Source organism: Pseudophryne corroboree, chromosome 2, assembly GCF_028390025.1.
Source record: "Pseudophryne corroboree isolate aPseCor3 chromosome 2, aPseCor3.hap2, whole genome shotgun sequence".
NCBI classification, from domain to species: Eukaryota; Metazoa; Chordata; class Amphibia; order Anura; family Myobatrachidae; genus Pseudophryne; species Pseudophryne corroboree.
Genome location: NC_086445.1, coordinates 490590827 through 490604752, shown reverse-complemented (window position 1 = coordinate 490604752; position 13926 = coordinate 490590827). Strand labels below are relative to the sequence as shown.

The window sequence follows — 13926 nt, the reverse complement described above, 5'->3', positions numbered from 1 at the left end:
GGAGAAAAATGATGTGGAGACGAAGCAGATTGCCTGTAATAGTGATGTCACCCCCTAGGGGGTCGACACCTGAGTGGATGAACTGTTGGAAGGAATTACGTGACAGTGTCAGCTCTGTATAAAAGACAGTGGTTGACATGAGACAGCCGGCTACTCAGCTTGTGCCTGTCCAGAAAATGTGACTTCCAGTAGGGCCACACGTTACATGATTGAGGCAATGAAAAATGTTTTACACATTTCTGATAATACGAGTACCACCAAAAAGGGGTATTATGTTCGGTGAGGAAAAACTACCTGTAGTTTTCCTGAATCTGAGAAATTAAATGAGGTGTGTGATGATGCGTGGGTTTCCCCCGATAACTGATAATTTCTAAAATGTTATTGGCATTATATCCTTTCCCGCCAGAGGTTAGGGTGCGTTGGGAAACACCCCCTAGGGTGGATAAAGCGCTCACACGCTTGTAAGAACAAGGGCTCTACCCTCTCCTGAGATGGCCGCCCTTAAGGACCCTGCTGATAGAAAGCAGGAGGGTATCCAAAAATGTATTTACACACATACTGGTGTTATACTGCGACCAGCAATCGCCTCAGCCTGGATGTGCAGTGCTGGGTTGGCGTGGTCGGATTCCCTGACTGAAAATATTGATACCCTAGATAGGGACAGTATATTATTACCTATAGAGCATTTAAAAGATGCATTTCTATATATGCGTGATGCACAGCGGAATATTTGCCGACTGGCATCAAGTCTAAGTGCGTTGTCCATTTCTGCCAGTAGAGGGTTATGGACACGACAGTGGTCAGGTGATGCGGATTCCAAACGGCATTTGGAAGTATTGCCTTATTAAGGGGAGGAGTTATTTGGGGTCGGTCTTTCAGACCTGGTGGCCACGGCAACAGCTGGGAAATCCACGTTTGTACCCCAGGTCGCCTCTCAACATAAGAAGACGCCGTATTATCAGGCGCAGTCCTTTCGTGGGCAAGCGGGCAAAAGGTTCCTCATTTCTGCCCCGTGACAGAGGGAGAGGAAAAAGGCTGCAGAAATCAGCCAGTTCCCAGGAACAGAAGCCCTCTCCCGCCTCTGCCAAGCCCTCAGTATGACGCTGGGGCTTTACAAGCAGAATCAGGCACGGTGGGGGCCAGTCTCAATGAATTTCAGCGCGCAGTGGGCTCACTCGCAATTAGACCCCTGGATCCTTCAGGTGATATCTCAGGGGTACAAATTGGAATTCGAGACGTCTCCCCCTCGCCGTTTCCTAAAGTCGGCTTTACCGATGTCTCCCTCTGACAGGGAGGCAGTTTTGGAAGCCATTCACAAGCTGTATTCCCAGCAGGTGATAATCAAGGTACCCCTCCTGCAACAGGGAACGGGGTATTATTCCACACTGTTGTGGTACCGAAGCCGGACGGCTCGGTGAGACCGATTCTAAATCTAAAATCTTGAACACTTACATACGGAGGTTCAAATTCAAGATTGAGTCACTCAGAGCAGTGATTGCGAACCTGGAAGAAGGGGACTACATGATGTCTCGGGACATCAAGGATGCTTACCTTCATGTCCCAATTTACCCTTCTCACCAAGGGTATCTCAGGTTTGTGGTACAGAACTGTCACTATCAGTTTCAGACGCTGCCGTATGGATGGTCCACGGCACCCCGGGTCTTTACCAAGGTAATGGCCGAAATGATGATACTCTTTCGAAGGAAGGGAATTTTAGTTATCCCTTACTTGGACGATTCCCTGATAAGGGTAAGATCCAGGGAACAGTTGGAGGTCGGTGTAGCACTATCTCAGGTAGTGTTGCGGCAGCACGATTGGATTCTCAATATTCCAAAATCGCAGCCGATTCCGACGACTCGTCTTCTGTTCCTAGGGATGATCCTGGACACAGTCCAGAAAAAGCTGTTTCTCCCGGAGGAGAAAGTCAGGGAGTTATCCGAGCTAGTCGGGAACCTCCTATAACCGAGCCAAGTCTCAGTACATCAATGAAAGGGTTCTGGGAAAAATGGTGGCTTCCTACGAAGCAATCCCATTCGGCAGATTCCACGCAAGAACTTTCCAGTGGGACCTGCTGGACAAATGGTCCGGGTCGCATCTTCAGATGCATCAGCGGATAACCCTGTCACCAAGCACAAGGGTGTCTCTCCTGTGGTGGTTGCAGAGTGCTCATCTTCTAGAGGGCCGCAGATTCGACATTCAGGACTGGGTCCTGGTGACCACGGATGCCAGCCTGCGAGGCTGGGGAGCAGTCACACAGGGAAGGAATTTCCAGAGCTTATGGTCAAGCCTGGAGACATCACTTCACATAAATATCCTGAAGCTAAGGGCCATTTACAATGCTCTAAGCTCAGCAAGACCTCTGCTTCAAGGTCACCCGGAGTTGATCCATTCGGACAACATCACGGCAGTCACCCACGTAAACAGACAGGGTGACACAAGAAGCAGGAGGGCAAGGCAGAAGCTGCAAGGATTCTTCGCTGGGCGAAAAATCATGTGATAGCACTGTCAGCAGTATTCATTCCGGGAGTGGACAACTGGGAAGCAGACTTCCTCAGCAGACACGACCCCTACCCGGGAGAGTGGGGACTTCACCCAGAAGTCTTCCACATGTTTATAAAACTCGACAAGTATTGCGCCAGGTCAAGGGACCCTCAGGCAATAGCTGTAGACGCTCTGGTAACACAGTGGGTGTACCAGTCAGTGTATGTGTTCCCTCATCTGCCTCTCATACCCAAGGTACTGAGAATTATAAGATGGAGAGGAGTAAGCACTATATTCGTGGCTCCGGATTGGCCAAGAAGGACTTGGTAACCGGAACTTCAAGAGATGCTCACGGAGGATCCGTGGCCTCTACCTCTAAGAAGGGACCTGCTCCAGCAAGGACCCTGTCTGTTCCAAGACTTACCGCGGCTGCGTTTGACGGCATGGCGGTTTAACGCCGGATCCTGAAGGAGAAAGGCATTCCGGATGAAGTCATTCCTATCCTGATCAAAGCCAGGAAAGATATAACCGCAAAACATTATCACCGCATTTGGCGAAAATATGTTGCGTGGTGCGAGGCCAGTAAGGCCCCGACGGAGGAATTTTCAACTAGGTCGATTCCTACATTTCCTGAAAACAGGAGTGTCTATGGGCCTGAAATGGGGGTCCATTAAGGTTCAAATTTCGGCCCTGTCAATTTTCTTCCAAAAAGAACTAGCTTCAGTCCCTGAAGTTCAGACGTTTGTGAAAGGGGTACTGTATATACAGCTTCCTTTTGTGCCTCCAGTGGCACCTTGGGATCTAAATGTAGTTTTTGGGTTCCAAAAGTCACATTGGTTTGAACCACTTAAATATGTGGAGTTAAAATATCTCACATGGAAAGTGGTCATGCTGTTGGCCCTGGCCTGGGCCAGGTGCGTGTCAGAATTGGCGGCTTTATCCTGTAAAAGCCCTCATCTGATTTTCCATTCGGACAGGGCGGAATTGAGGACTTGTCCTCAGTTTCTCCCTAAGGTGGTTTTCAGCGTTTCACCTGAATCAACCTATTGTGGTGCCTGCGGCTACTAGGGACTTGGAGGACTCCAAGTTGCTAGACGTTGTCAGGGCCCTGGAAATATAGGTTTCCAGGACGGCTGGAGTCAGAAAATCTGACTCGTTGTTTATTCTGTATGCACCCAACAAGCTGGGTGCTCCTGCTTCTAAGCAGACTATTGCTCGTTGGATTTGTAGTACAATTCAGCTTGCACATTCTGTGGCAGGCCTGCCACAGCCAAAATCTGTAAAAGCCCATTCCACAAGGAAGGTGGGCTCATCTTGGGCGGCTGCCCGAGGGGTCTCGGCTTTACAACTTTGCCGAGCAGCTACTTGGTCAGGAGCAAATACGTTTGTAAAATTCTACAAATTTGATACCCTGGCTGAGGAGGACCTGGAGTTCTCTCATTTGGTGCTGCAGAGTCATCCGCACTCTCCCGCCCGTTTGGGAGCTTTGGTATAATCCCCATGGTCCTTACGGAGTCCCCAGCATCCACTAGGACGTCAGAGAAAATAAGAATTTACTTACCGATAATTCTATTTCTCGTAGTCCGTAGTGGATGCTGGGCGCCCATCCCAAGTGCGGATTGTCTGCAATACTGGTACATAGTTATTGTTACCAAAAAATCGGGTTATTGCTGTAGTGAGCCATCTTTTCTAGAGGCTCCTCTGTTATCATGCTGTTAACTGGGTTTAGATCACAAGTTATATGGTGTGATTGGTGTGGCTGGTATGAGTCTTACCCGGGATTCAAAATCCTTCCTTATTGTGTACGCTCGTCCGGGCATAGTATCCTAACTGAGGCTTGGAGGAGGGTCATAGGGGGAGGAGCCAGTGCACACCAGGTAGTTCTAAAGCTTCACTTTTGTGCCCAGTCTCCTGCGGAGCCGCTACCCCCCCCCCCCCCCCCCCATGGTCCTTACGGAGTCCCCAGCATCCACTACGGACTACGAGAAATAGAATTATCGGTAAGTAAATTCTTATTTTTTGGTATAACAAATATAATCTGTTCACTTTTAGGGCATGATTCAGATGTGGATACTATTGCAGCTCCTACTGCATCTTTATTCTAATGCCACAGCTGAGGGGCATCTTATTGAGCCCACTGGCAGTGGCGCGAATCGCTAATGTGCGTACAAAGAGGCATTATCGGTGCACTATTGGCCACACCATAGGACATTGCATCTGCCCCCATAGGCTGGAAAAATTGACGCTCGCGTCAGTGCCGTGCAGTTGCTGAAACAGACGCATGCATCTGGTAGCTCTCCCCCAAACTTAACTCCCCCGCCTCCTCCCCCTGCAGTTGGAAAACATCGACAACTTTCAGTCAATGGCTTCCCTACGTCTCCTTCTCAATCACCTCTTTAGTCTAATAATAATCTGTGCCACCTTCAGTGTAATAAATATAATCGGTTTACCTTTAGTTTAACAACAACAATAACAATCTGTGCCCCCTTTACTCAAATAGGAATCTGTGACCCGTTTAGTAGAGTAATATGTGCCCATTTAGTCGAAAAATAAATCTGTGCCCCCTTTTGTCTACTAATAAATAATCTGTATCCCCATGTGTGTTCTCCATCAGTATTATACATATAATGTCCACTCTATTATGCTTGGCCACCTTTTTATTTTAATATTGCCACCTTTGTTGCAGTAATCATTTCCTCCACTGTTTTCTGTAGTTCAGTGTTGCTCTCACCCTCCCCCACCCCTTCCTTTCTCACTTCCTTTTTCTTTAACTCTTAGAGTATTTTATGTACCTTATGGCATCACTCCTTTGTGAATAATAGAGCACATTTTGACTTTAATTTTTTACATAGTTGATTGTCTGGTTCCATACTGCCTTTATTGAGGTTTTGACCAACCAAAAGATTAGGAACACCCCAAAATTACACCATATAGAATAGTAGAACCCCCGAGTTATTAATTTATTAGATGCCAAAAAAATGCAGCATATAGCATTTTGCAGACAGCATGTACAATTGGAGAAACACATCAGAAAATGTTTTCAGCCATGTATACAGATGCAGTCGTGGTCATCGCACATGCAGCTATTTGCGGGTGCGACTTGTTTGCCATGGAAAGCTTGTACATTCGCGGGCGTGTGTGTATATTTGCACCTGCGACCCATAGACTTTACACTATGCGATCGTGGGTGCAAATAGTCGCAGCTCCATGCATATGCGTCGTGGGTAAGCTGAGTTCGGCTACATCGGTACTACACATGTACGTTCTTCCCTCATTACCCAGACACAGTTAATGGAGCACATTTGCACTTTCATGGTAAAAAACTTCCAAAATTGTCACATGAACAGGGGGGTGTTGGCAATGTCTATATTAAAGGTAAATCCCGAAACTTTATTGAGATCTGGGGCATTCTGGGTTTTGAATTAAGGGCATGATTCAGAGAGGGATGCAGTGTCAATGTCGCATGCAAACGGACTATGGTGGTCATTCCGAGTTGTTCGCTCGGTAATTTTCTTCGCATCGCAGCGATTTTCCGCTTATTGCGCATGCGCAATGTTCGCACTGCGACTGCGACAAGTAAATTTGCTATGCAGTTAGGAATTTTACTCACGGCATTGCGAGGTTTTTTCTTCGTTCTGGTGATCGTAATGTGATTGACAGGAAGTGGGTGTTTCTGGGCGTAAACAGGCCGTTTTTCGGGAGTGTGTGAAAAAACGCTACAGTTTCTGGGAAAAACGCGGGAGTGGCTGGAGAAACGGAGGAGTGTCTGGGCGAACGCTGGGTGTGTTTGTGACGTCAAACCAGGAACGACAAGCACTGAACTGATCGCACTGGAAGAGTAAGTCTCGAGCTACTCAGAAACTGCATAGAGAAGTCTTTTCGCAATATTGCGAATCTTTCGTTCGCAATTTTGATAAGCTAAGATTCACTCCCAGTAGGCGGCGGCTTAGCGTGTGCACTGCTGCTAAAAGCAGCTTGCGAGCGAACAACTCGGAATGAGGGCCTATGTTTTAAGTCTGCGTACCGATTGCGCATAGAGATGCAGTACATAACCAGATGCAGGCACTGGGGATTATAGTAGCCATTCAAGAGAGGTGACTGATAAGTAACTGGAATACCGTCATACGCAAATGTTGCGTTTTATGGGTGTGTCGATGAAAGTGGCTGTATGCAGGGACTCACATAGGAGACCATACTCAGATGGAGAAACTGCACCTGTCATACCATAGGGCTGTTGCAAGTTTCCATGGTGCCTGGGGCAGTAATGCAGTGTGTTAAGAGGGTGCGAGTGGGCGTCTTAGTCCTTGCACCCTCAGACGTTCGCTAGTGCATGGGAGATGGGATTTGTAGCAGCAGCGGCGTAAAGATGCAGGTGAGACAACGGCAAATGATAAAGCCTCGTCAAAGCCCAGTCTGTGACCCAGGCTCTACGAGTGTTGAAGCACGGGATGCTGGTTTGTCAAACACCCCTCCCCGCCCTCTCTCTTTATCATATATATAGATATAGATATACTGTATATGTGTGTGAGCATAATAAACATATATATATATATATATATATACTGTATGTGTGTGTGAGCATAATATACATATATATATATATATATATATATACATATACATATACTGTATATGTGTGTGTGAGCATAATAAATATATATATTTCTCTAACGTCCTAGTGGATGCTGGGGACTCCGTAAGGACCATGGGGAATAGACGGGCTCCGCAGGAGACAGGGCACTTTAAAAAAGAAATTGGATACTGGTGTGCTCTGGCTCCTCCCTCTATGTCCCTCCTCCAGACCTCAGTTTGAATCTGTGCCCGGACGAGCTGGGTGCTGTTTAGTGAGCTCTCCTGAACTTGCTATAAGAAAGTATTTTGTTAGGTTTTTTTATTTTCAGGGAGATCTGCTGGCAACAGACTCCCTGCAGCGTGGGACTGAGGGGAGAGAAGCAGCCCTACTCTCTGAAGATAGGTCCTGCTTCTTAGGCTACTGGACACCATTAGCTCCAGAGGGATCGTACACAGGATCTCACCCTTTGTCGTCCGATCCCGGAGCCGCGCCGCCGTCCCCCTCGCAGAGCCGGAAGACAGAAGCCGGGTGTAAGAAGCAAGAAGACTTCAAAATCGGCGGCAGAAGACTCCAGTCTTCAAACTGAGGTAGCGCACAGCACTGCAGCTGTGCGCCATTGCTCTCACACTAAACCCACATACTCCGGTCACTATAGGGTGCAAGGCGCGGGGGGGGGGGGGGCGCCCTGGGCAGCAATTAGGACCTCTTCGCAAACGTTGGGCATATATACAGTTGGGCACTGTATATATGCATGAGCCCCCGCCATAATTTTACACAGAAACGCGGGACAGAAGCCCGCCGCTGAGGGGGGCGGGGCTTCTTCCTCAGCACTCACCAGCGTCATTTTCTCTCTACAGCTCAGCTGAGAGGAAGCTCCCCAGGCTCTCCGTTGCAAATTCACGGTAGAAGAGGGTAAAAAGAGAGGGGGGGCACATAAATTAGGCGCAAAAACATTATATACAGCAGCTACTGGGTTAACACTAAGTTACTGTGTGATTCCTGGGACATATAGCGCTGGGGTGTGTGCTGGCATACTCTCTGTCTCTCCAAAGGGCCTTGTGGGGGAACTGTCTTCAAAAAGAGCATCCCGTGTGTGTGTGTGTGTGTGTGTGTGTGTGTGTGTGTGTGTGTGTGTGTGTGTGTGTGTGTGGTGTGTCGGTACGCTTGTGTCGACATGTTTGACGAGGAAGCCTATGTGGAAGCAGAGCGGGAGCAAATGAATGAGGTGTCTCCGCCGACGGCGCCGACACCTGATTGGATGGATATGTGGAAGGTTTTAAATGATAATGTTAATTCCTTGCATAAAAGGTTGGATAAAGCTGAAACCTTAGGACAGTCGGGGTCTCAGCCCATGCCTGATCCTATGTCGCAGAGGCCGTCAGGGTCTCAGAAGCGCCCACTATCCCAAATTGTTGACACAGATACCGACACTGATTCTGACTCCAGTGTCGACTATGATGATGCAAAGTTACAGCCTAAATTGGCTAAAGCTATACGTTATATGATTATAGCAATGAAGGAGGTGTTGCACATCACAGAGGAAACCCCAGTCCATGACAAGAGGGTTCATATGTATGGGGAAAAAAGGCAGGTAGTGACCTTTCCCCCTTCACATGAGCTAAATGAGTTATGTGAAAAAGCTTGGGAATCTCCAGATAAAAAACTGCAGATTTCCAAACGGATGCTTATGGCGTATCCTTTCCCGCCAACGGACAGGCTACGCTGGGAATCCTCCCCTAGGGTGGACAAAGCTCTAATACGCTTATCCAAGAAGGTGGCCCTACCGTCACAGGATACGGCCACCCTAAAAGATGCTGCAGATAGAAAGCAAGAGGGTACCCTGAAGTCCATTTATACACATTCAGGTACTTTACTAAGGCCGGCAATTGCGTCGGCCTGGGTGTGTAGTGCTGTAGCAGCATGGACGGATACCTTGTCTGAGGATCTGGATACCTTAGACAAGGATACTATATTAATGACCCTGGGGCATATAAAAGACGCTGTCCTGTATATGAGAGATGCTCAAAGAGACATTAGCCTACTGGGCTCTAGAATAAATGCAATGTCGATTTCTGCCAGAAGGGTCCTGTGGACTCGGCAATGGACAGGCGATGCCGACTCAAAAAGGCACATGGAGGTTTTACCTTACAAGGGTGAGGAATTGTTTGGGGAGGGTCTCTCGGACCTGGTCTCCACAGCTACGGCTGGAAAGTCAAATTTTTTGCCATATGTTCCCTCACAACCTAAGAAAGCACCGTATTACCAAATGCAGTCCTTTCGTTCACAAAAAGGCAAGAAAGTCCGAGGTGCTTCCTTTCTTGCCAGAGGCAGGGGCAGAGGAAAGAAGCTGCACAGCACAGCTAGTTCCCAGGAACAGAAGTCCTCCCCGGCTTCCACTAAATCCACCGCATGACGCTGGGGCTCCACAGGCGGAGCTAGGCCCGGTGGGGGCGCGTGTCCGAAATTTCAGCCACAAGTGGGTTCACTCACAGGTGGATCCCTGGGCAATAGAGGTTGTGTCTCAGGGATACAAGCTGGAATTCGAGGAGATGCCCCCTCACCGATACCTCAAATCGGCCCTGCCAGCTTCCCCCTTAGAGAGGGAAATAGTGTTAGCTGCAATTCACAAATTGTATCTTCAGCAGGTGGTGGTCAAGGTTCCCCTCCTTCAACAAGGAAAGGGTTATTATTCGACCATGTTTGTGGTACCGAAACCAGACGGTTCGGTCAGACCCATTATTGAATTTAAAATCCCTGAACATATACCTGAAAAGGTTAAAGTTCAAGATGGAATCGCTCAGAGCGGTCATCGCAAGCCTGGAAGGGGGGGATTTTATGGTGTCTCTGGACATAAAGGATGCATACCTTCATGTCCCCATTTATCCACCTCATCAGGCGTACCTCAGATTTGTGGTACAGTATTGTCATTACCAATTCCAGACGTTGCCGTTTGGTCTCTCCACGGCACCAAGAATATTTACCAAGGTAATGGCGGAAATGATGGTGCTCCTGCGAAAGCAGGGGGTCACAATTATCCCATACTTGGACGATCTCCTCATAAAGGCGAGGTCCAGAGAGCAGTTGCTGATCAGTGTAGCACGCTCTCGGGATGTGTTACAACAGCACGGCTGGATTCTAAATATTCCGAAGTCGCAGTTGATTCCTACGACTCGTCTGCCCTTCTTGGGCATGATTCTGGACACAGACCAGAGGAGGGTTTATCTCCCGATGGAGAAGGCTCAGAAGCTCATGACACTGGTCAGAGACCTATTAAAACCAAAACAGGTGTCGGTGCATCACTGCACGCAAGTCCTGGGAAAGATGGTGGCATCATACGAGGCCATTCCCATCGGCAGGTTCCATGCGAGGACCTTTCAATGGGATCTGTTGGACAAGTGGTCCGGATCACATCTTCAGATGCACCGGCTGATCACCCTATCCCCCAGGGCCAGGGTGTCTCTCTTGTGGTGGCTGCAGAGTGCTCACCTTCTCGAGGGCCGCAGATTTGGCATTCAGGACTGGGTCCTGGTGACCACGGATGCAAGCCTCCGAGGGTGGGGGGCAGTCACACAGGGAAGAAATTTCCAAGGTCTGTGGTCAAGTCAGGAGATTTGCCTTCACATCAATATCCTGGAACTAAGGGCCATATACAACGCCCTACGTCAAGCGGAGACCCTGCTTCGCGACCAATCAGTTCTGATTAAGTCAGACAACATCACCGCAGTGGCTCATGTAAACCGCCAAGGCGACACAAGGAGCAGGGTGGCGATGGCGGAAGCCAACAGAATTCTTCGCTGGGCGGAGAATCACGTAAGCGCACTGTCAGCTGTGTTCATTCCGGGAGTGGACAACTGGGAAGCAGACTTCCTCAGCAGGCACGACCTCCACCCGGGAGAGTGGGGACTTCATCAAGAAGTCTTCACGCACATTGCAAGTCGGTGGGAACTGCCACAGATGGACATGATGGCGTCCCGCCTCAACAAAAAGCTGCAGAGGTATTGCGCCAGGTCAAGAGACCCTCAGGAGATAGCTGTAGACGCACTAGTGACACCATGGGTGTTCCAGTCGGTTTATGTATTTCCTCCTCTTCCTCTCATACCCAAGGTGCTGAGAATCATCAGAAAAAGAGGAGTGAGAACAATACTCATTGTTTGGATTGGCCAAGAAGGACTTGGTATCCAGATCTGCAAGAAATGCTCACAGAGGACCCATGGCCTCTGCCTCTAAGACAGGACTTGTTGCAACAGGGGCCCTGTCTGTTCCAAGACTTACCGCGGCTGCGTTTGACGGCATGGCAGTTGAACGCCGGATCCTAGCAGAAAAAGGCATTCCGGATGAAGTTATTCCTACGCTGATAAAGGCTAGGAAGGACGTGACGGCTAAACATTATCAGAATTAGCGGCTTTATCACAAAAATGCCCCTATCTGGTTTTCCATATGGACAGAGCAGAATTGAGTACCCGTCCACAATTTCTGCCTAAGGTGGTGTCGTCTTTTCATATGAACCAACCTATTGTGGTGCCTGTGGCTACTCGTGATTTGGAGGATTCCGAGTTACTAGATGTGGTCAGAGCTTTGAAGGTTTATGTAGCCAGAACGGCTAGAGTCAGGAAAACTGAGTCGCTGTTTATCCTGTATGCATCCAACAAGCTGGGTGCTCCTGCTTCAAAGCAGACTATTGCTCGCTGGATCTGTAACACGATTCAGCAGGCTCATTCTGCGGCAGGATTGCCGCTGCCAAAATCAGTAAAGGCCCACTCCACAAGGAAGGTGGGCTCTTCTTGGGCGGCTGCCCGAGGGTCTCGGCATTACAGCTTTGCCGAGCAGCTACTTGGTCAGGTTCAAACACTTTTGCAAAGTTCTACAAGTTTGATACCCTGGCTGAGGAGGACCTTGTGTTTGCTCATTCGGTGCTGCAGAGTCATCCGCACTCTCCCGCCCGTTTGGGAGCTTTAGTATAATCCCCATGGTCCTTACGGAGTCCCCAGCATCCACTAGGACGTTAGAGAAAATAAGATTTTACTTACCGGTAAATCTATTTCTCGTAGTCCGTAGTGGATGCTGGGCGCCCGTCCCAAGTGCGGACTTCTTCTGCAATACTTGTATATAGTTATTGCTTGCATAAGGGTTATGTTATGGTGCATCAGGGTCGATCTGATGCTCTGTTGTTGTTCATACTGTTAACTGGGTAAGTTTATCACAAGTTATACGGTGTGATTGGTGTGGCTGGTATGAGTCTTGCCCTGGATTCCAAAATCCTTTCCCGGTACTGTCAGCTCTTCCGGGCACAGTTTTTCTAACTGAGGTCTGGAGGAGGGACATAAAGGGAGGAGCCAGAGCACACCAGTATCCAATTTCTTTCTTAAAGTGCCCTGTCTCCTGCGGAGCCCGTCTATTCCCCATGGTCCTTACGGAGTCCCCAGCATCCACTACGGACTACGAGAAATAGATTTACCGGTAAGTAAAATCTTATTTTATATATGTGTGTGTGTGTGTGTGTGTGTGTGTGTGTGTGTGTGTGTGTGTGTGTGTAGGAATGTGTGGGTTCCCTGGGGTGACTTGCACGTCAATCCCTTGCAACACAAGAATACCACCGACATTTCAACACCGTTAAGGTGTTTTCCTTAAGATGCTACCAGACTGCACTTCTGAGGAGTGCCATCTGGTTCTTGTGGGTATCAGTTTAGTGACAAAAGCTTTTTTTCATCCTTTACATAATTTTTTTCTTAAATGTTTTTTATTCAAGAAAAAAAAGTCATTTATATTTTTAAGCATTTATTTTATTTACAGATAATAATTAGCATATTGTTTCTCTTTCTGTAATGATCTGTCTGGTCTTTCCTCCACAGAGCATTTTGGAGAACCCTGGAGGAATGTGCAGTTACCGTTCTCCGTTATATACATAGGCAAAGGAAAGCCCCGCCCAGAGCTCTCTGCTAGGTATTTGATTAGACATCTCTTCCCAGAGGATGTTCTTGTGAAGAGCAATGTGTATGGGAACCTGGAGCGTGGTGTTCTGCCTTTAGATACAAACAGGATTGGTGCATTAAGAGGTACGGTATGCTCCCTTGGCTGTATAGAGTTATCCTCTATTTCAACTGTGTTTTATAGGCCAGAATGGCAGTTTAGAAAAATAATGTTAATTAAAATCTATAACCATAATCTGGGAAACACACCAAATCCACATTCCCACTGCAACACTCAAACACTTTACAGAGAAAACCCTTAGTTAAAATGAGAGTTCTCCAGCGCAACCATTTGGATGGTGGATTGGGTGTTCCAGATTTGAGTATTATCAGGCTACACACCTGGCCCAATGTGTTTTCTGGCACACCCCTTCTGCTTATCGTTCCTGGCCTACTAAAGAGGCTGACACACTGTCACTCTTTTCCCCTTATTGTCTGTTATGGCTCCCACATGCACCCCAACCTTCACAGCCAAAACATTTCCCACAATTCAATTCTCTCTCTCCATATGTGATCATTGCCATCTCCTATCTGCCCACCCCCTATTAACTCTTCTATGCAACAATAGTGCCTTCCCTCCCGGCCTAGCCCACGAGTTATTGTATGTCTGGGCAAGGCATAATAGTTTTTTTTTTTCCCCCAGTTCATTCCGAATTCTATTTTCTGTCAGTACTTGCAATGTAGCCACTATTATTACTCCATGTCCCTCGCCTCATCCCATTGTGCTCTTCATTTGAGTCACTTTGTCCCCGGGTCTGGTTATCAAGGGGCTTAATCTTTTTGCTATATTGCCTCATACTGAACTATAAATAACCAGTTAATGATGTTCATGAATTGGCCTGGGAAAGAGACACGTGAGAGACGCTGGACCCTGTTGAATGGCTAATAATTAAAATGGAACTCACA

General features: G+C 48.0%; 1 protein-coding gene across 3 annotated transcripts in view; it reads left to right on the top strand.

The window, feature by feature from the left end:
• Positions 1-13926, top strand: part of BEND2 (BEN domain containing 2) — a 236477-nt gene that overhangs the window by 217314 nt on the left and 5237 nt on the right. For all 3 annotated transcript variants that reach the window (XM_063953929.1, XM_063953928.1, XM_063953930.1), the window contains exon 10: positions 12904-13107. In XM_063953929.1, the coding sequence (XP_063809999.1) occupies positions 12904-13107 (204 nt within the window). The remainder of the gene's footprint in view (positions 1-12903; positions 13108-13926) is intronic.